Raw genomic sequence first — 23,453 nt, 5'->3', positions numbered from 1 at the left:
CCGTCTCTCTGCCCCTACCCGTCTCCCTGCCCCTACCCGTCTCTCTGCCCCTACCCGTCTCTCTGCCCCTACCCGTCTCCCTGCCCCTACCCGTCTCTCTGCCCCTACCCGTCTCTCTGCCCCTACCCGTCCCCCTGCCCCTACCCGTCCCCCTGCCCCTACCCGTCTCCCTGCCCCTACCCGTCTCTCTGCCCCTACCCGTCCCCCTGCCCCTACCCGTCCCCCTGCCCCTACCCGTCTCCCTGCCCGTCTCCCTGCCCCTACCCGTCCCCTTGCCCCTACCCGTCTCCCTGCCCCTACCCGTCCCCTTGCCCCTACCCGTCTCCCTGCCCCTACCCGTCTCCCTGCCCGTCTCTCTGCCCGTCCCCCTGCCCCTACCCGTCTCCCTGCCCCTACCCGTCCCCTTGCCCCTACCCGTCTCCCTGCCCGTCCCCCTGCCCCTACCCGTCTCCCTGCCCGTCTCCCTGCCCCTACCCGTCCCCTTGCCCCTACCCGTCTCCCTGCCCCTACCCGTCCCCTTGCCCCTACCCGTCTCCCTGCCCCTACCCGTCTCCCTGCCCGTCTCTCTGCCCGTCCCCCTGCCCCTACCCGTCTCCCTGCCCCTACCCGTCCCCTTGCCCCTACCCGTCTCCCTGCCCGTCTCCCTGCCCCTACCCGTCTCCCTGCCCCTACCCGTCTCTCTGCCCCTACCCGTCTCTCTGCCCCTACCCGTCTCCCTGCCCCTACCCGTCCCCCTTGCCCCTACCCGTCCCCCTGCCCCTACCCGTCCCCTTGCCCCTACCCGTCTCCCTGCCCGTCCCCCTGCAGGACCACACCTACTGTACGCAGTAACCCCTCCTGCTGTGCAGCAGCCTGGAGCCGATCAGTCAGTTCGATCCCTCACAGTCGCTCCCCAATGCGGCATCATCTTCAAGGCCTTCACCCCTCTTTCTCCTTTAGAGCCAGACCTTTGGGAGTTCCTACTGTACCCCTCTCTCCTGAGACACTTTCTGGGAACCCGAAGGTACGTTCATTCCTATTCTTACCCTCGGTATATCCGTCATTACCAGAGATTACCAAGTTATCCATGTTCCATTTAGCATGCTTATTCTTATCCACGGTTTATGTCATTGCCGGTGATTACCATTGTTATCTATGTTCTGCATACGTATTCTTCTTACAGTAATTTTATCTAGTCATTATTACCAGACTCCCTGATTATCTGGTTTTGCGAACCGCACATGCCCTCCCTTCTATCATCCCTCCAGGCCAGTAGGGGGCGCTCGTCTGGGGCGGCGTGGCTCAGGGGTAGAGCGGGTCGTCCAATGATCGAAGGGTTGGTGGTTCGAATCCCGCTCAAGCCCATGTCCATCCCACTGCCGTTGTGTCCTTGGGCAAGACACTTAACCTACTTGCCTCGTATGAATGTGTATGCATGTGAATGAATGTTGGTGGTGGTCGGAGGGGCCGTAGGCGATGATTATTCGCCACGCTTCCGTGAGTCTGCCTCAGGGCAGCTCTGGCTGCAATTGTAGCTTACCACCACCGGTATGACTGTGTATGAACGAATAATGGACTCTGTAAGCGCTCTGGGGTCTCTGGGGTGTCACGAAGAGCGCTATATAAATCCAATCCATTATTATTATTATTATTATTCAAGCCGGCTCCCTCGCTTCCCCTTTTTGTCCCTGCCCACCTGTCGCATGTGTTCACTCCCTGCCCCAGCCCACCTTGCTGAGTAGACACCCTGTGCGTCCAAGCCCAGACCGCCAGTAAGCCACATGCATTGACCCCGGTCGTCTATTCTCTGCTTCATGCGCATATTATCAATAAATACCTTGCATTTCATTTATGTGTCCTGTTTCACCATTGGTAAATGGTGCATTTATATAACAGCTTTTATCCAAAGCACATTACAACTTCACCAACCCCACATTCACCGACGGCGGAGGCCACCATGCAAGGTGCCAACCAGCTCAGTGGGAGCGAATTAGGGGTTAAGTGTCTTGCTCAAGGACACATTGACACGCTGCCCGAGAGGAGCGGGAATCGAACCGGGAACCTTCCGATTACCAGATGACCGCTCTACCTTCTGAGCCACTGTCGTCCCCATTGGTGCAGGCTGAACTAGTGATTGTAGCAATGTAGCATGTAAGTTGTTGGACAGTGACATCTCTTTTGTTGTTGTGTCTCTGTACTCCAGCACATTGGATTTGAAATGGATCAATAGGGAGGTGTAGTCTGACCGTCACTGGTTGTTCCACCCGTATAGGGATTTATCATTGGGAAAATGGATTATCGGCTATTGTAACAATTCTGGCGCATGGAAATTGAAAAGCTTTCCAGTTTTGCATAAAATGAGTTCCCTTCCATCACTAACATTATTTAAAGGGGAACTATTTTACTATTTCTTTCACTATTTGGGCACTTTTACACAATTCCTGTGAGTCTATGGAACACCTCTGTAATATATATATTTTTTTTATTCATTGTTTTGTATTTCTAATCAAGTCCTCAAAAACAGCATTTTTCTACCTCAAGATCTCGAGCTGTTTTGAGCCTGGGCTCCTAAACCACTGCGGAGCGTCGTCTTCGCCTGAACATTAACATGCAGCAGTGACTATATGACATCACATATAGGCACATTTTCAAACGACTCAGTTCAGTGAGGGTGAATATTGTGAGAGGAGAATTGGAAGAATGCGCCAATATGAGAATTTTGAGACATAGATCATATTAATATAAGTTCACATAGCTAGGAAACAATGCTAAACACTCAAAAAGGCCATTTATAAGATAGTTCCCCTTTAAGCATTTTTGGTTGAAATACAATTTGGCGATTTTCTTTTATGATTAATTGCGAATATTTTCATGTTGAGCTATAGATTGTGGATGAATAAGCACAGAAAGGTACACCATGCCAATGTTAATGCTTTATTTGTTTTAAACGAGACGATTTAGAAATGGGCAATGGGGAAATGCATTGGGTTGGACAGAGGGTGGAACACGAAAAACGGCAATGACGTCACCACTACACCTCCCTATGACCATGAGATTAAAGTGCAGACCTTCAGCTTTAATTTGACAGGAACACCCTTTTAAGGGTGGATAGCTTCCACCCCGGAAAGCCTTATATCAAATATACCATACAGACGGTTGCAGAGGCTCAGAAGGATATGTGAGAATGATATTGAACATCAAGCCAAAAGACATGGACCACAAATCTGAACAGAGGGGTTACAAGAAAATTTGTCTCAATCAAGCAGTTACTAGAGTCCAGTCCCTAGACAGGAAGCACCTCCTAAACAAGAGATCTCCTAGAATCTATTTCACCACACAGTACAACAACATGGCCTCTGATACCAGACACATCATTAATATGATACTAGTTCACTACTGTGATACCAGACACATCATCACTATGATACTAGTTCACTACTGTGATACCAGACACATCATCACTATGATACTCAGCATCGACGGGGCACCGGTTGAGAGAGTGAACAGTTTCAAGTACCTCGGAGCCCACATATCCGAGGACTTGACATGGACCACACACATTGACAGTGTTGTGAAGAAGGCACGACAACGCCTCTACTTCCTCAGGCGCCTAAGGAAGTTCCAAGTCAGTCAGAAGATCCTTAGGAACTTCTACTCATGTACAATAGAGAGCATCCTGACTGGCAACATCACCTCCTGGTTTGGGAATAGCACTGCACAAGACCGTAGCAGACTACAAAGAGTGACACGTTCAGCCGAATGCACAATTGGAGGGGGGCTTCCCACCCTCCAGAACATTTACAACAAGCGGTGCAGGGGGAAGGCTAAGAGAATCATCAAGGACTCCAGCCACCCAAACAACTGCCTCTTTGAACTGCTGCAGTCAGGCAAGCGATACCGGAGTCTTAAGGCGAGCACAGAAAGACTCAGAAGAAGCTTCTATCCCCAGGCCATCAGGCTGCTAAACGAACAATAAACACTATGCAACAACCATCAAATGCACACAGCACACACACCCACACGCACACACTCACTTAAACAAACAACACACTGCAGCACCCACTCTCCACACTTTAGATCACACAAACACACTTTATATTTATTGATAAAGGATTTGCACTACAACTCGTACACCTACTGTAAATTGTACCTAAATTGCACCTCATCCCATTTCTGCCTTGCACTATATAGTATTGTATATTAGTACACTGCATAGTATATTGTATATTATATGGTAACTCAGTTACGTCTATTCTGCATCGAACATTGTACATATGTCTATACTGAACACTGTGACCTCTTTTTTTTACTTCTAATTTACATGCTATACTATGTTATTTTATTTCATACTTATCTTGTCTTGCACAGTCTCTGGAGCGTAACAGTAAGAAGCATTTTGTATAAAAGTATTCTGTACTTCTGTATGACAACTATTAAAGAAACTTGAACTAGTTCACTACTGTGATACCAGACACATCATCACTATGATACTAGTTCACTACTATGATACCAGACACATCACTAACAAATGGGACAGTGACAGCAAGGAGTCACCTGCCCATTACTTGGTTCCCATAACCCACTGGCAAATTCAGGTGTGGCTCTTTCAACTATTGCAAGGACATCAACGACACATTTGTGAATGTTTTTAGTAGGGCTGTCAGTTTATCGCGTTAATTAGATTAATTAATTACACCGCAAATTATCGCGTTATGAAAATTAACTCAAAATTAATTACAAAAAATAATATATATTATTTTTTTTTATAATTTTTTTTTATCTCATTCATTCCATAAGAACGTAGAATACACATTTACAGACTTCTTTTTTAATATGGTCCATTTGCATGTTCTTGGTATCTTGTTCTAGGGACATCTATGGATCTCAGGGAATGTATTCCCAGTGTCAGAAATACTGTGTCTGTTACTAGGCTTGAGTAAATTGTAATGAACCAAATGAGAATATCAATATATTTTTTTTATCTTTGACTGTGAATAACACTATGCTCAAATTGACCAGACCTGACAAATCTAAGCAAATTAATAGATGGAAGATGATTAAACAGAAGGTTTTGTAGATACAGTACTGAATTCTGCCATCCGGACACATGCAATTTTAAATATGATTATAGAATATAGAATATCAGGCATAAAATGGTTATGCGATTAAAATGCGATTAATTAGATTAATTAATTACAAATCATGTAATTAATTAGATTCATTTTTTTTAATCGCCTGACAGCACTAGTTTTTAGTCCAAGGACACTTCAATGCTGAAGCTTCGCTAACTGCAATACGACATGTTTTTTTATAGACTTCAATAAACTGTGGCTGTTTCCACACCGGCTGTACAACACATAGGCTGTGGGGAGAGAGTGGCTGAACATAAATACACCATCAAGGATCTGCAAACCACAACTACCCCATGGCACAACATTACAGGGCTGTGGGCCACACCAACCCAGACTCCCCCATGGCACAACATTGCAGGGCTGTGGGCCACACAAATCAACCCAGACTCAAAATGTCTCTGGGAGACTATTTGGATAGACACTCTCAGGGCCACTTCTTTCCCATGAGATTGACTTCTTCCCCTTTCTAGAACTTCTGTGAGTTGTCTAGACTGTCTCTAGACTTTCTCTTTAATATGAACATTGTATTGCTACTCTACACGACTACACTACACTAATTTTTTGATGCTTTGATCGCCAGCAACAGCATTCGTTTTGAATACTACATACGTTGATCGGTTGGATCGATATGAAATCATTGTAGGATCAAGGTGGAATTGACGTCAGATAGTCCTTACCTCTGATCGGGGTTATTCCAAAAAGAATATTCTAATTGTCTGATCGTGATTCCCATATTGATGTCGATCGGGTCCCTGACATGAAGTGGCACAAGATATGCCTCAAGTGTGCTGAACGCGTTTCGAAGTGCTCGGATGTAGCGATTTACTTGGCTTGGTCTAAATTCTCCGCCCGGACGACATTAGATGTGACACACAGTGTGAAATAAGGTTTCAAAGGGTGGGCGATACTGCCACCTAGCAGGATTTGGCCCGTATTGCACTCTCAGGGTCTCAGAATGATTTCCTATGGTAACACAGAGGTCTGTGAGCCTGCAATGAATAAAAAAATCGAATAAAAGAAAAAACGGCCAAAACCCGACTATACTCTGGTATGGCGCTCAACCGCTGGCGAGATAACCCGACTTTACTCGGGTATGGCGCCCAATGAGTTACCTAGCCATATTTTCAAAAATGTTGCCTAAAAGTACATATCCAAGTAAATGGAAGGTCCATTTGCATGTTCTTGGTATCTAGGGACATCTATGGACCTCAGGGAAAGTATTCCCAGTGTCAGAAATATTGTGTCTGTCTTGAACCAAAGGAGAATAATATCAATTATTATTGTAAAAAAAAAAGATTCCATCATTGACGGGGAATAACACTGAGCTCATTCAGCAACTTCTTGAGATCAAGAAAAAAATCTAAGCAAATGAATAAAGGGCAGATGATTTACAGGGGGTTTAGTAGACAGTACAGAATTTGGCCATCCGGACACATTTGAAATATGAATAGAATATCAGGCCTATAAATGACGTTATTATGGCCAAGTCATACATACGTATATGGATTGGGCCAAATCTCTTTCCAATGTCAGAGTTAAATCTGGATTTAGTACCACCAGGCGCCTGGAATGAAATCGACTGTAAGTACAGTTACTTTTGTATAATGTCCATAGCTCCGCCATTTTTCATCAGATTGCAACACGTTTTTTTCCCCGACATTCACAGAAAGGTATAGAACAATATACGTTGTATTTTATGGCAATAACATTCAGGTTTGTTCGACCCATGAGATATAATCACAAAAATAAGGTTAAAAAATTCTTTTCACATCAGCTCCTCCAGCTTAGACAGGGGCTGGTGTGAGCTGGGTAGTGTAGTTTTATGACATTTCGACGTCCATCGAAAGCCATGGGTCTCCTCTTTCTTAGGACTACAACGGTTTCATGACGGCTTCCTTTATTTGCGACTAATTCATCCCGTTTCTGATCGAATGCGCTGAGATTTCTATACTCATATTTCGCTAATAACACTTAAAATCATTGGTAAGCAAACGTAGTGCTGAAAATATACACATTGACTGCTGTTTTGATAGGGTTAGGGTCTTTACTCCATTGTACCGTACTTGTGAGGTATGTTATGTGTGACTTGTCAGAGCTCACAGGTGTTGTATGTTCTTTCACAGTTTTGTCTTATCTGTGCTTTTTCTTTTAACTCAATCAGCGCCAGACCCGAGGATAGTCGGGTTATATCGCCACCCGTTCAGCGCCAGACCAGAGTATAGTCGGGTTTTCATCGTTATTTATTTTATTTTATATTTCTATTCATTACAGGCACACAGACTCGGGGTTAACATGGGGAATCATCCTGAGAATGCCAAAGTGCAATACCGGCTGCCTTATATATATATATATATATATATATATATATATATATATATATATATATATATATATATATATACACCTTATATCATGGCCTGTGCATGAATGAATGAATGAATGAATGAATGAATGAATGAAAACTTTATTTAACAGATTGCAGAATGGGTACAATACAGTACGGCTCAATACACACAATTGTTAAGGGGATGCAGACCAGAGAAAGACGTTTGTCTTGTTTACATCAGGGTCCCCCATTTTCAATTCATAGTGACATTTATGACATACACAACATACATGACATCATGACATTTATGGCATAGGGACATACATGACATACAAGTATATAGTACTGTTACATTTGTGACCTATACGATATGCAAATATACAGTACTGTTACCCATAGATCCTGACAGAGAGTATATAAATATGATGGGGAGGAGACTGTACATTAGGAGGGGGTGGGTGGGTGGGAGAGAAATATACATACGGTGGGGAGAGAATATATACATACGGTGGGGAGGAGACTGTCTATTAGGAGGGGGTGGGGGTGGGGGGGTTTGGACATTTACGGTGGCCAGTTTCGAAATGCAGCCTCCCGTAGGTGCTCTTTAAGAGCGGTTTTGAATGTGGGTAGGGATTCACATTCCTTTACAGCTTTGGGTAGGGCGTTCCACATTGATGTGGCATAATTGCGAAACGTGTTTAGTCCCTTGTTTGAGCCGAATCTGGGTTTAACATGATTTGTTGAGCTTCCTCTGGTGTTGTGGTCGTGGTATTCACTGACCTTTGGGAAGTATTTTGACATGTACATGGGTACCTTAGTCATATAGTGTATCTTGTAGACCAGTGCAACGTTCAAATGTCTCCGGGCACACTTTTCTTTGTCAGGCGAGTCGAGCGGGTATCCCGATCGCATTGAGAAGCGTCAAATGCCCCCGATGCATCTGTTGTGGTGGATTATGTTGGCGACACGATGGACACCAATACTTGGACTTGCGATCAGACAATTGGAATATGCTTTCTGGGGTACCTCCTAGTGAAGGTAAGGACTAAATGATATCAATCCTGCTTTGATCCAACCATGATTTCACCTCGATCGCAACATGTGTGTAACGTTACTCCACAACGTATGCCATTGGTGACGAGCAAAGCATCAAAAAACGACCCCCCCACTTTCATGCATTCATGTTGAAACATAATACCTATTATATACATTTCATTTGGAAATAGTAGCGTGTCCAGGCGAGAAACGGCAACGCTTTTAGTGAAATTCACGTTTTGCTGCATATAGCCGTTTTCTGGGATTAGACAGGATCACTCTAAAACTATACTTATATTCACCACGGTATATAACACGCAAACGTATTGATGAAAAAAAATATTATTTTTCACATATTGAACGATAGATAGTTGATGTCAAATGGGCCATAGTATTGTATCCATAGCTATAATATAGAATATATATATATAGCCCTGCAAACACCGCCACTTATTCCTATCTTTTAGAGCGTTGGCGTGGTAGGAACTAAGATGCTCAAGTCAGTGGCGTCCAATGAGTTAAGGGGCAGTACTTTTATGTCATGTGACCGAGTTATGACCTGTTGATTAGTTAAAAATTTGACACCCACTCCCTCACTGAGTTGAAACACGTTGGATAGACTTAAGATAAGATATTTCTTAATTGATCCCCTTGGGGAAATGCGGGTGTCATAGCAGCATGGGGGAGGGGAGGTACAGGTATGGGCAGGGTAATAGTAAAGAAAGACATAAATATAGGCAATACAATTATAGTAAAGATAAAAATAAACAGTTTGAACAGTATAATTAACTCTGAATATAAGAATATGAGAAAGTAAACAGTGTAATCAAAGGCGTAGATGAGGGTCTGTATGCCCCATCAGTTAGATTATACGTTACAGTAAATATGGGCAATAAAACACTTAGAATCTGAATATATACTACTATGGGTAAGTATTAAGTAAAGTAAAAAGTAAACACAGGTGCAGTATACACATACAGTACAGACATCCCTAGTAGTTATCCAGTTCTGCTGCCTTTCATTATAAGGAAGGTGGACAGCTTCTGTATTTCATTTTACTGCCCCCATCCATGACCCGATTGTTTACTTCAATATTAACTCACTGGAGGCCAAACCCGAGATAGTCCGGGTTAACTCGCCATGCGCTCTGGGCGCCAAACCAGAGAAATCCCGGGTTTTAATCCATATTTCTTTTATTAGTGATATCCATTCATTTTTCATCCATCCAGCCTGACGTTATCATTGGGAATGGGTCTGAGGTCGCAAAGGGCAAATACCGCCGCCTATCGTCTCCCGGATGGTATTGCACATCATTGGATTGGATTGGCTGAGACTGTGCAGCAAAAAAAAATTGTCCGGTCCAGGTTTTACTTCTCGGGGATGCAGCTGGATACTATTGCATTGACTGGGGGGACTGGGAGCAGCGTGGATATATGTGTTTTTGGATATAACATTGGATCAATAAACGCGATCAATATTTGGAATGGCGATCAGGAATTGGATTAATCTTTTTGCATGACATCCGATGTGAGGTAAGGCCTTTATGTTACGAGTCTTGGGGTAATCAGATGTTCCTATCACCGCCATCAGAGTGTGTGTGTATGACGTTAGCGCTGACCAAAGTACGGAGAACCGATTTTTCAGACCCCGCTGCTCTTCGTGCATAAGTACACATATAATAGCGATAATCTAGCGTTTATTTGAAAACGATTCATAAATCAAGCGACAAATGGCACGATTTCTAAGGAAATACATTTAAGCTCGATTTGCTGGGGTTTATTGAGATGAGACAGAACGCTCTAGAAATATATTGATATTCATCACGGTATAAAATGGAAATGTATGTATGAAAAAATTATCTGTTTCGTGCATGTTGACTGGAAGCAACTCATTGACGACCACTGTGTTATTCAGATCTATTGCTATTATATTTTATATGTTTTAAGTACTCGCAAATAAGTCCTATTCTCCATTGGATACAGCGTTGGCCCATCATAGTTTTTTGTCCACATTTCCTTCCTAAATTTGATGGCGTTTACATCCATATCTGGCGAACCGTGTAGGAAATAAAATGTTCAAGCATTATGCAGTAACAATGAGATACAACTGTATTATGGTGTTCTGGTGATGGAGGCTATGTGTGGGTCAGGTGCCTTGGTACGATTAATCATCCATTCCAAGCTGCTGCTTTGGTTTCCGATTGTCCCCCGGTAGTTTTTCTAATTGCTATCCTTGTTTCATATTGACTGAAAATATTCACATGACCTTGCTCCAAAAATAAATCAATAACATCTTGTAATAATAAAAAATTTAAATTGCAATAAAGGCCGTCTTGCTAATTCAATTAATTAGCTAAGTTCCCTACTATTAATTGATGTTAGTGGTTCATAAACATCTACAGGCTTGACATTTGGATTTCTCAGCTACGAGCAGAAATCCTCACTCTTAATTCACCTCATTAGCCTGGTAACATTAATGGGGATGCACATGATCTCACACACATCCAAAAACTTTAAACCGTTTTCCACACATCCATTTTGTTTGACAATTATTGAGAGTAAATGAGAATATGGCCACTGGTGATGTGATCGGGAAAATTGAATCCTTGTGTTGTGTTAATTACAGCTAAATTAAATAGAAGGTAGCAGTCTCTGTAAGACAAGGTGTTGCTATTATTATTATTTGATTTTTTACATCTACACCATTTCATGGAGCTGTAATTAACGTAACACAAGGATTCAATGTACCCGACAAATGTCAAACTAACTGAATGTGTGCAAAACTGTTTTGGGTTTTTTGGATGTGTGTGAGATTATGTGCAGAATATATACAGCCTATGTACAGTAATGGTGCTTGACGTCTATTTGTAGTACTGCTTGTAGCATTGGGGATAAAGATTAGATTAGAATTGATTAGATACTTTAATGACCACCGAGCCAGGCTGGTGGAATTTGTTTTCAGTGCATTACATTGCATTGTTCCAACATAGAACATATAACATCACTTAAAATACATACATACTACATGCAGTTAAATACATAGATACATAATTACAAAGACCACAATATCACAGTTTATGTCCATAACAGCAGAGGTAGGGGGGGTTGCTACAGGGAGTTCAATGTCCGTATGGCAGTGGGGAAGAAACTGTTTTTAAAGCGGGATGTTTTGGTGGTCAGGGATCTGTAGCGCCTCCCGGAGGGCAGCAGCTGGAAGATGTGGTGTGCTGGGTGAGTGGGGTCAGAGATCATTTTTCTTGCTCTTCTTATTGTACTTTGGCAGTGGAGTGATTCGTGTGATGGAAGGGGGGTGCGGATTATTTTGGAGGATTTATTGATTATTCTTTGCAGTTTGTTTTTGGAGTGAATGTCCAGACTGCTGTACCAAACTGTTATGGTACATGTTATGTTATGTTTGTGACTAAGCTCTTGAGGTTGACCATGGCCCAGGGGATAAAGACGGTTATGTTTGTGACTAAGCTCTTGAGGTTGACCATGGCCCAGGGGATAAAGACGGTTATGTTTGTGACTAAGCTCTTGAGGTTGACCATGGCCCAGGGGATAAAGACGGTTATGTTTGTGACTAAGCTCTTGAGGTTGACCATGGCCCAGGGGATAAAGACGGTTATGTTTGTGACTAAGCTCTTGAGGTTGACCATGGCCCAGGGGATAAAGACGGTTATGTTTATGACTAAGCTCTTGAGGTTGACCATGGCCCAGGGGATAAAGACGGTTATGTTTGTGACTAACCTCTTGAGGTTGACCATGGCCCAGGGGATAAAGACGGTTATGTTTGTGACTAAGCTCTTGAGGTTGACCATGGCCCAGGGGATAAAGACGGTTATGTTTGTGACTAAGCTCTTGAGGTTGACCATGGCCCAGGGGATAAAGACGGTTATGTTTGTGACTAACCTCTTGAGGTTGACCATGGCCCAGGGGATAAAGACGGTTATGTTTGTGACTAAGCTCTTGAGGTTGACCATGGCCCAGGGGATAAAGACGGTTATGTTTGTGACTAACCTCTTGAGGTTGACCATGGCCCAGGGGAAAAAGACGGTTATGTTTGTGACTAACCTCTTGAGGTTGACCATGGCCCAGGGGATAAAGACGGTTATGTTTGTGACTAACCTCTTGAGGTTGACCATGGCCCAGGGGATAAAGACGGTTATGTTTGTGACTAAGCTCTTGAGGTTGACCATGGCCCAGGGGATAAAGACGGTTATGTTTGTGAGTAACCTCTTGAGGTTGACCATGGCCCAGGGGATAAAGACGGTTATGTTTGTGACTAACCTCTTGAGGTTGACCATGGCCCAGGGGATAAAGACGGTTATGTTTGTGACTAACCTCTTGAGGTTGACCATGGCCCAGGGAATAAAGACGGTTATGTTTGTGACTAACCTCTTGAGGTTGACCATGGCCCAGGGGATGCCTGTAGGAGTGTTGAAAGCAGGGAGCAACTTCTCAGCCAACTGGACTGCCTTCAGCTTGAAAACCTTGAGCATAGAGACAAGGGAGGGAGGTAAGGGGAGAGTGCGTGTGTGGGGGGAGGTAGAAGGGTGGGAAGGACCAAAGGAAAGAGAGAGAAAGCGAAGCGAGACAGAGAGAGAAAGAGGAAGAGAGATAATAGAGGGTAGAGGGGAAGTAGAGAGTGAGTAGATGGGTGGCAGAGGGAGAGAGAAAGAGAGAGAGATAGATTGAAGTAGAGGGATACAGGGGGTAGAGGACATGGGAGAGAGAAAGACAAAAGAAGAGATGAATGTTCAAATGTACACAGTGTTCATCCTTCCTCCAACAAGGGCAGAGAGGAAACCAGCGGTGCAGCAGGAGGAGAGAGTAAGACACTGTGTCTAAAATGATCCAGAGGTTTACCGAGGCTTCTGGGAGAACATAGAACATATGCACAGCTCTCGCCCAGATACAGCTTCAATAATACATGAGATTAATATTCGAAGGTCAATCTAGTGTGTGCGTGTGTGTGTCGGTTTGTGAGTGAGTGAGTGAGTGAGTGAGTGAGTGAGAGAGTGAGAGAGTGAGAGAGAGAGAGAGAGAGAGAGAGAGAGAGAGAGAGAGAGAGAGAGAGAGAGAGAGAGCGAGAGAGAGAGAGAGAGAGAGAGAGACCGACCTCAGATATTCTTCCAATGTGAAATTCCTGTATTGTTTATCAGGCTCACGATCACATGGCAAAACAGACTGGAGCCTCATTCATCATGTGACGGTTGAAGTCACTTCAAATCCTTTGCATTAATGTGACCGTTGGAAACATGTCCCCGGTGATTTATGGAGCCATCCTAATCATCTTCGTGAGCGTCATAGAACACGTACACCGTCCTCCGGTACAGGTTCTGTGGAGCGGCTCACCGTCCAATACGTACAAAAAAGATCCCACAGGTTGACGTTTTGCGGTTCTTTTTAACACTTTGAGTGCCAGCAGAGGGCACACGATTTAGCGATTGAGTGCCACCATCAATGACTTGTTTGCAGTCAACATTGTCGAAACGGATTTTTATTATTATTATTATTTTTATCGGTTCATTTCCGTTTTATACCATTTTGAAAAACTCTATTTTTTTTAAAGTTTCAGGAAAATATAAAGATTCTGTGATAAACGCCCTTTACTGGAATACACAAAAAACGTTGTAATTTTTCGGCCTATTTATGAATCGTTTTCAAATAAATGCTAGATTATCGATAGTATATGTGTACTTATGCACGCTATAGAAGCGGGCTGAAAAATCTATTATCTCATTTCCTGATCAGCACACACACACACACACATAGGGCACACGTTGATATCTCTGTGAAAAAATCTCTGATTATCCTAAGACTGGTAAAATAGATTCCTTACCTCAGATCAGATGTTCTTCAAAAAGATTATTCCAATTCCTGATCGCCATTCCAAATATCGATCACGTTTATTGATCCAACGCTGGGTACTGGAAATATGTATTCCACGCTGTTCTGGGGCTCGGCAATGAATCCGATCGTCTCGGGTGACTTGCCTGAGAAGTCAAATGAGGAAGCAGGATTTCCCCCCCCCCCATGCGTTTCATTCAATCCATTCCAAAGCAGTACCACAGGGAGAGACGATAGGGGGCGGTATTTTCCCAATGGAGCTCAGAGAGAGTTTGCAGCACTAACGTGAGGCTAGATTGATGAAATATGAATTCAAATCGCTAATAATAAAAAATAAAAAAATAAAATTCTCGTCCGTGGCACTCAACGGTCGGCATGAAATAACGAGAATTCTCGTCCGTGGCACTCAAAGTGTTAAACTGAGATGCACTCGACTGAGCCGAGCGCCGAGTCAATATTCGAGTTGTGTGATTCCAGTGTCGCTAATATAAATAAAGAACCCCACACACTAACTAACACACACTCAATATTATTTAATGCAGCACCCGGGGACACCTGGGACCGTCTCCTGAAGACTGCAGACGGTCTGTGAGGAAGGCGTGTCATTAAATAACACAGAGTGACTAATAATGATTTGTGGGCGTCCTCGTTTTATACAGCCTGCTTCGCTCCACCAACACACAGAGAGACCATTACTCAGACACCTCGATGACACTGTGAGATAACTAGTACAAGTAGAGAGGGAGCACGTTCCATCCCACCAAACTAAAGTTCTATTTAGCTGAATGCTTTTATCCAAAGAGACTTACAAGTTCTATACAACAAGTCAGCAGGAAGGGTACAACTCTGGCAGCTAAGGGTAAGTGATATGGTTGCATAGTAGGGCGCATTATTTATTTTAGACAAACCATGTATTTGCAGTTGTGAAGTCAATCTAAATCACTTGGGAGTGTGCATGTGATGTACAGTATCTCAATGAAGTACTTGACCTCTACTGTCTTTTACTATGATTGAACACAACATTCACAGGGATTTGAAGGCTTATCAATATTCGATTATTCTATTGAAAAAAAATATATCTACAATATCTGATTGGCTAACGTTAGAAAGCAAGTTAACGTAGTCCACCGAAACTTGCTAACTTCACTGTCAATCCAATTACAACAACTTGTACGTTAGCTCCAGTCATCTGCCTCAACAGCTGCCTGCCTGTAGCCTCTCGACCAGTAATCACAAATTTCCCTTAACACTTTGGGTGCTAAACACGTGTTAACACGTTTCTGGGTAGTTTTTCCTTTTTTTCGATATTTTTATTCATTATCCACCTGTTGTTACCATAGGGAATGAGTCTGAGGTAGCCACGGTGCAATACCGGCCGCATCCAACTAGACGGCGGTATTGAGCACCCTTTGAATCCTTGTATCTTGGCCTGTGGGTCGATCTAATGCAGGGGTTCTCAAACGTTTTCATACCGTGACCCCATTTTATTCAGGATTTTTTTTGGCGACCCCACACTTAACACATTGGTTGCCGGCCGGATATGACGAATTATCGGTTGGATGCCAGCACGTTAATCAATGGGAGGACGAGCACATTTGCGAGCGATTAAACTATATCTTAAATTATGGCTATGGGTCTGGGTCTAATACACCCGTCGCTTATCGATGACTTGCTTGCAGTCAACATGTACGAAACGGATTGTTTTTTCATCAGTACATTTCCGTTTTATACCATTTTGAATACGAGTATAGTTTTGGAGATTTCTAGAAAGAAAAAAAGATTACGCGATAATAGCCATTTACTGGAATACACAAAACACGTAGTCATTTTCCGGCTGATTTATGAATAGTTTTCAAATAAACGCTAGATTATCTAGAGTATTTGTGTTCTTATGCACGATACAAAAGCGGGCTGAAAAATCATTTATTCGTGCCGCGCTCAGCGCCTAACGCCACACACACACACGTTGTGAATGCTGTGAAAAAAACATCTAATTAACCCAAAACTGGTAACATAAGAGTCCTTACCTCACATCAGATGTTCTGCAAAAAGATGAATCCAATTCCAAATATTGATCGCGTTTATTGATCCAACGTTATAGTCCAAAACACATAACCGAAAGCTGCTCCGAGCCTTCCCAGTGAATGTGGTAACAGATACTGCTTGCCAGAGAAGGGAAAACCCCGGACCGGACTTTTTTTCTGATGCACAGCCCCATCCAATCCAATCCAATAATGTGCAATACCATCTGGGAGACGATAAGCGGCGGTATTTGCCCTTTTACGAGCTCAGACCCATTCCCAATGATAACGTCAGGCTGGATGGATGAAAAATGAATGGATATTGCTAATAAAAGAAATAACGATTAAAACCAGAGTTTTCTCAGGTTTTCTCGTGCCTTGGCATTCAACGCATGGCGACTTAACCCGACTAATCTCGTGCTCGGCACTCAAAGTGTTAATAGGTAGGCAGAAAAGTTTTTTTTGCAAAGCTTATCTTTATACTTATAGCACATGCATGAGCCTGGTCTCTTTTGAAATATAGGATTCTGAAGTTACTAATGCAAAAAAGGAGACTCACTTTTAGTGCTAATGAAATAGAGTAACAGATGTTTGAACTTGAGTTGAACTTGTGTACTCACATTTTCCTTTAGTGGTTGCAAGATTCCATATTCCATTATTCCAGCATAGAGGTGTGAGCTGGAAAACACTGCGGTTCCATAGCCTGACGTCTTATGTAGTACAGGTCCAAATTTTATAAAAATCCATTCAGAAATTAGTTTGAGAGAGATTTTAGTAAACAGACGCCAAAAAAAGAGTTCCAAAATCCATTTCTGCCATCCACCTCTGTGCGTTCTGAAGTCTGAGTCACAACTCATGTTGTGCTCTGTCAAATGACAACTTCCGGTTCTAACCGGACCTGAACTGACCAATCACCGCTGATGGCGAAAATGATTGATCACCGTTGAAGCCAACGAGCGTCCGCTCCGAAAGAGATCCCACACGGGCGGGTGAGAGTGGGGGAAGGTTGACGAAGAAGACCTTTGTCCCGACTCTAGCTTCAGAATGTTATGAAGTGGATGGCCATTTTGGATAATCACGCTGTATTTTTTACCGGTACACAAGTTACAAAAACCTTTCTACAAAACAAGTTTTCCGTGGGATTTTTATAAACTTTGGACTGTATGACTATAAGACTTCAGGCTATGGAACCGTTGTGTTTTACAGCTCCTAGCTCTCATCTGGAACCCAAAAACAGGAATCTGGCGACAAGTCAACACAAAAGTAAGAAAAGTCTGGGTTACTATAGTAACAGGGACTGTATATGCATACGAATGGGGAGGACAGCGGCAGTGAGCGCTGCGAGTGATGAAGAGAGATGGGAGAACACTGATGGAGTTGTATGACGTAAATGTTGAATTAATAGCGCATTTTGCTTTACATCGTGTAAGTGTGATTGTTATCGCAACTGGGATTGTTCCGAAGCAAATAACTAATAAGTCAACACGTGAATGCAGCATGACGTGAATGCATAGGGGAATAGGAGCGAGTGTTTTAATGGAACTGATCTCCATTTTGACGCAAATGCGAATACATCAAAATCGTCGTCATTTAGAAATGAGATTGCATAGATGTATGAATCGGGCCTAACAAAATTAATAGTTGGTTTCAGGTTGCCGACCGACCCTGCCGATTTAGGTGCGACCCAATATATTTTATGAGTTTTTAGAAAAAATTATAAAAAAAAAAAAAGTTTCATAGAAATCTTAGTCAAACATTTAGTATTATGGATATTAAACATGCTGGCAGAGTACATGCATCCATGTTGTTGTGAACATTTTAATTAAATAAAGAAATTCCCTATCCATAGTCGCCGTGGGAAAGAATAAAATAAAAAAATAAAATAAAATAAATTCCCTACCTACCCATGGCCAAACTGACAACCAACCTGAAACCAACTATTAATTTTGTTAGGCCTCGAGATTTTATTTTTTTTATTTTTACGATTATTCGTGCAGTCCTACTCTCTGGTGTGTCATTGGGAAACTGAAGGAAGCCACTCGTCCACCTGAACACAAACACTTCTAGAGTGGGACGTGAAGATGATCACACCCACCGCTGCCACAACGTCCAACTTCACAAAACACAGATCATGTCCGCAGTCTAACGAGCGCACGCTGCTACGTTTGGTCTCCAGATCAACTCGTACACTTGCCCTGCGCGTGAGAAACGAGAGCCACTGTGACCGAGGCCACCCGCCCCTCGTCCCGCCTCCTGAACATGCCAGCAGGAGTGATGATGCTGGAGGGGGAATGATGATAGGTTCAGGCAGCAGAGCCGGCTGGCAGAATACTTAAGCCTCTCTGTGACACTGGAGGAGGAACTTAGAGGTCAAACTATATAGTGGCAACATGGAGGTAAGAGAGGGCGGGAGGGAGGGGGACACAGAGACTCTTAACACAGGGAGACAGACAAGGACACAAAGAGAGACCGGGGCAGAGAGACAGAGACGGATATACCGGGAGACGGACAGAGTGAGACAGAGAGAGACAGACAGAGATACATAGGGAGACAGAGAGAGAGACAGACAGAGATACATAGGGAGACAGAGAGAGAGACAGACAGAGATACATAGGGAGACAGAGAGAGACAGACAGAGATACATAGGGAGACAGAGAGAGAGACAGATAGAGATACATAGGGAGACAGAGAGAGACAGACAGAGATACATAGGGAGACAGAGAGACAGACAGAGATACATAGGGAGACAGAGAGAGACAGACAGAGATACATAGGGAGACAGAGAGAGAGACAGATAGAGATACATAGGGAGACAGAGAGAGACAGACAGAGATACATAGGGAGACAGAGAGACAGACAGAGATACATAGGGAGACAGAGAGAGACAGACAGAGATACATAGGGAGACAGAGAGAGACAGACAGAGATACATAGGGAGACAGAGAGACAGACAGAGATACATAGGGAGACAGAGAGACATAGGGAGACAGAGAGACAGACAGAGATACATAGGGAGACAGAGAGACAGACAGAGATACATAGGGAGACAGAGAGACATAGGGAGACAGAGAGACAGACAGAGATACATAGGGAGACAGAGAGACATAGGGAGACAGAGAGACAGACAGAGATACATAGGGAGACAGAGAGAGAGATACAGAAAGAAAGAAAGATAGATACTGTACGCAGAGAGACGGTGATACAAAAAAAGAAATACCATATAGGGAGACAGAGAGAGAGACAGACTAAACTACAAAAAGAGAGAGAGAAGAGACTAAGGAAAAGTCATCTGGAGTCCAAACTACAGGAGACCACACAGCGAGAGGAAAACACTAACTCATAATGCTCCATGGTACACATGCTGACCCAGCAGACACACACATAGACAGACGATTATGATTCAGCTGTCCACGATTCGATTCTACGATGCATCTCGATGCAGCTCAATAATATATTACATCCTCAATGTTATAATTTATATTACAAGGAGTCAGATAAATTAACTCTTTTATTTAGAAAGTTCTTGAATCAGAATGTAAAAATAAATGTCTCTTTACTAGTGTTGCACGATACACCAAAACTAGAAAAGTATCTCGATACCCAGCTGTTAAATGGATACTTTTAGAATAGAAGCCTGATGCTGTATTTTCTATGAGTTGAGTGGATGCATGACCGGAGCACTGGATTTGCGTACTGGGCGTGTCAACAGTGTCAGCTGAACACACACCAAGAAGGGAAAATAGTCACAGATATTGCAGAATGTCTTATTAATAATACAAAGTTTCTGAATGGACGTTTGGATTAAACCAAGTTGTATGCAGTGATGAACGGTCTTTCCCAGTGGAACACAAGTTACTTAACGTTACACAGGTCGCGCTATGCATGCTTAGACAGCAGGAGAAGTCTGCCAACAAAGATGTTTCAACAAATGTATTCACAAAATGGATTACCAACCAAATGTTATTGAAGATTCCTGTGACCAGTAAGTAGGTACTACGTAAGTCTAACTCTTCATAACCATTTGAAAGATAAGATGTGGCACAATACATACAATGTGCGAATTGGCTATAATAAGGTCATTTATAAGCCTGCTATTCTATTCTATAATAATATTTCAAATTGCATTGGTCAGGATGGGAGAATTCAGTACTGTATCTACAAAACCTTCTGATTAATCATCTTCCCGTTATTAATTTCCTTTGATTTTTTGTTGTGTTTTGAACGAGCTCAGTGGCAGTTTCTCATGCCTGGTCATTTTTAGCATGGTGTTATTCACTGTAAAAGATGCAATGAAAAATCATAATTCATATTCTCCTTTGTTTCATCACAATTTAAGCAAGCCTAGTAATAGACACACTATTTCTGACACTGGGAGTACATTCACTGAGGTCCATATGTCCCTAGATACCAAGAACATGCAAATGGACCTTGTAGAAGTGGAGCAATATTCCATTTACTTAGGTGTGTATTTTAGGCGGATTTTCAGAAAATAGGGCTGTGGGCTTATTTTTTGCAAAAAGATGCCTGCAGATCTATACACTATATTAGTTATTAGCTGAAAACACTACTGGGCCTTAGCCTGAAGTCTTACCTAGAACATGTCCAAAGTATATTACAATATCACAAACAAATGGTGTTTTACACATCTTTATGTAATGGTATCTTTAGGCATTTTTCCAAACATTTGTGAGATGAGTCAACACTACCTCAGTCCCCTCTCCCCCTCCCCCACTAATCTCTTGTCACATACACCACCCCCACCCCTTCTCACCCCCTTCTCACACAACAACAGATCAACAACAAATCAGCGCAACAAGATTAGCGCAATTTGGGGAGACAAGTGCAAGTTCATTCTCTTGATTACGCTACGCTCTTAGTGCTTCTCGGCCTCAGAAAACCAACTCAAGTAAGATGTCATTATTTTCAGAATTTCATTGGCTACGCAAACGGTGAATAATTTTCAGCGTCAGTGGTGATTTGTCCGGTCATCGGGAGGCAAAACCGGAGGCAGTCACTTTTTAGAAACTGATGCTCGTTGGTCGTTTGGTTTTATAATCCGAGATTGGAAGCACGTAATAGGTCAGGCGGTGTGTCAATCAAATGGTGGCCATTTTAGCTTTTGGTTGATAGACAATAACACAGCGTGGTGCCGACAGGCGGCTGTAAAATGTGTTGCGACATGTGACGGCTCGTGCACGGCCTCTATTTTGCAAGGTGCATTTTGTGCTTAGCGTTTCCCTAGACGATTGTGAGTGATGAGAAAAACAAACATAGAAAGTTTTTTTTGTAATAGAACTGTGATCACTGTGTGTGTGTGTGTGTGTGTGTGCGTGCGTGCGTGCGTGCGTTCAAGCCAATTGGCTAAAAGGGGGTGTGGCAATGAGAGCGGCCTATTGCAAAAAGGCACATAATGTCCAAGTGGATTCACAGACTTGCACAAGATTTTGTGGAAAGGTTGGCCATGACTCTGATTAACTGTTCATGTCGATTGGCAAAGAAAGGGGTGTGGCAGTTGGCCTGGCCTATAACAAAAAGGCAAGTAACTTCTAAATGGATTCACATAACATGTGCTCGACACACAACACACACCTATAACCAGGCTTCCTTGTGTGTATGTGTTTGTGTGTGTGCGTGTGTGTGTGTGTGTGTGTGTGTGTGTGTGTGTGTGTGTGTGTATGAATGCTATTCTGAATTTGCACTTGTTTTTCTCTAGTGTGCAATGAAAATGGGTTCGTGCAGCCAGACATTCTGTGCTGATACAGGCTGGTACAGGGTGGCACTGGCTAGTAGAGGCTGGTACTGGCTGATGGCGGGTACAAGCTTGTACAGGCTGGTACAGCACAAAACGTAGTGTAGAGATAGTTCTGCAATGCAACAATAGCTGAATACTATAAAGACAAGACTCGAGTGATGACAGATCCTCAGTGCATAAACACAGTGCATAGTGGAATAACAGATACTGTCGGATACTAATTCATCATCAATGGACCAACTCCAAAAGGTTGTTGACATCAGATTTGAGTGTTGATGCTCTGATTTCCAGCTTAGAGAGATGTTGACTGAAGATAGATACCAACTTAACTGATTGAGATAATTGGTATAGCATAGCACATTCTGTTTAAGAGTTACTTTTTAAGATTTTAAAGTGAGAATGTCTGTGAAGAGGTGTGTATATGGGTATATCCTATTTTTACTGCCATCAATATATCAATAGAGATGTAGGTGTGTGTGTGTGTGTGTGTGTGTGTGTGTGTATGTATGTATTTGTGTGTATGCAATGCATGTATGCGTGTGTGTGTGTGTGTGTGTCTGTGAGTGTGTGTATGTGTATGTATGCATGCATGTGTGCGTGTGTGTGCGAGGACTGGAGGTTGAGATGTTTCTTAGTGATGGCTATCAGACAGGACTGGAGGTTGAGATGTTTCTTAGTGATGGCTATCAGACAGGACTGGAGGTTGAGATGTTTCTTAGTGATGGCTATCAGACAGGACTGGAGGTTGAGATGTTTCTTAGTGATGGCTATCAGACAGGACTGGAGGTTGAGATGTTTCTTAGTGATGGCTATCAGACAGGACTGGAGGTTGAGATGTTTCTTAGTGATGGCTATCAGACAGGATGGGAGGTTGAGATGTTTCTTAGTGATGGCTATCAGACAGGATGGGAGGAGGGAGCAAGGAGAATGAGTGCAGACAGTCCCGTCTGTTCCTCTGAAAACACTCTCGCTTCCATCTTCCTCTCTCCCTTGTCTGACAGCTTTAGCATTCAGCCTATTAAAATGCATTACAGCACTGACTCTCCAATCGATGAGTGGGGGATATAGCCTCAGTGTACACCCCCCCTCACCACACACAGTACGCGTTTACACTCTGCTCACTACAGTACACACAAACGTTCCAAGCATATCTCTCTCTCTCTCTCTCTCTCTCTCTCTCTCTCCCTCTCCCTCTCTCCCTCTCTCTCTCTCTCTCTCCAAATGGGCTTTATTGACATGGGAAACATACGTTTACATTGCCAAAGCCAAACAAAACAAAACAATCAAACAGAGAAAATTACATTACAGACAGAATTTCTAGTACAGTCTTTATGGTGGTTGCATTCCGCTGGATGT

The 23,453-nt window shown here is 43.1% G+C and overlaps 1 protein-coding gene across 1 annotated transcript in view; it reads right to left on the bottom strand.

Moving 5' to 3' along the window:
* The window catches only part of LOC311248602 (mannosyl-oligosaccharide 1,2-alpha-mannosidase IB-like), a gene marked incomplete at both ends in the record, with an annotated part of 80,427 nt that overhangs the window by 44,870 nt on the left and 12,104 nt on the right, over positions 1-23,453 (bottom strand). The window contains one exon of the mRNA XM_084339459.1: positions 12,870-12,964. Coding sequence (XP_084195585.1) covers positions 12,870-12,964 — 95 coding nt within the window. The remainder of the gene's footprint in view (positions 1-12,869; positions 12,965-23,453) is intronic.

Source organism: Notolepis coatsorum (genome assembly GCF_963971535.1).
Source record: "Notolepis coatsorum genome assembly, contig: SCAFFOLD_689, whole genome shotgun sequence".
In the NCBI taxonomy this organism is placed as follows: domain Eukaryota; kingdom Metazoa; phylum Chordata; class Actinopteri; order Aulopiformes; family Paralepididae; genus Notolepis; species Notolepis coatsorum.
Note: the sequence above shows the minus strand (reverse complement) of the source record. Positions and strands in the feature narration are given on the sequence as shown.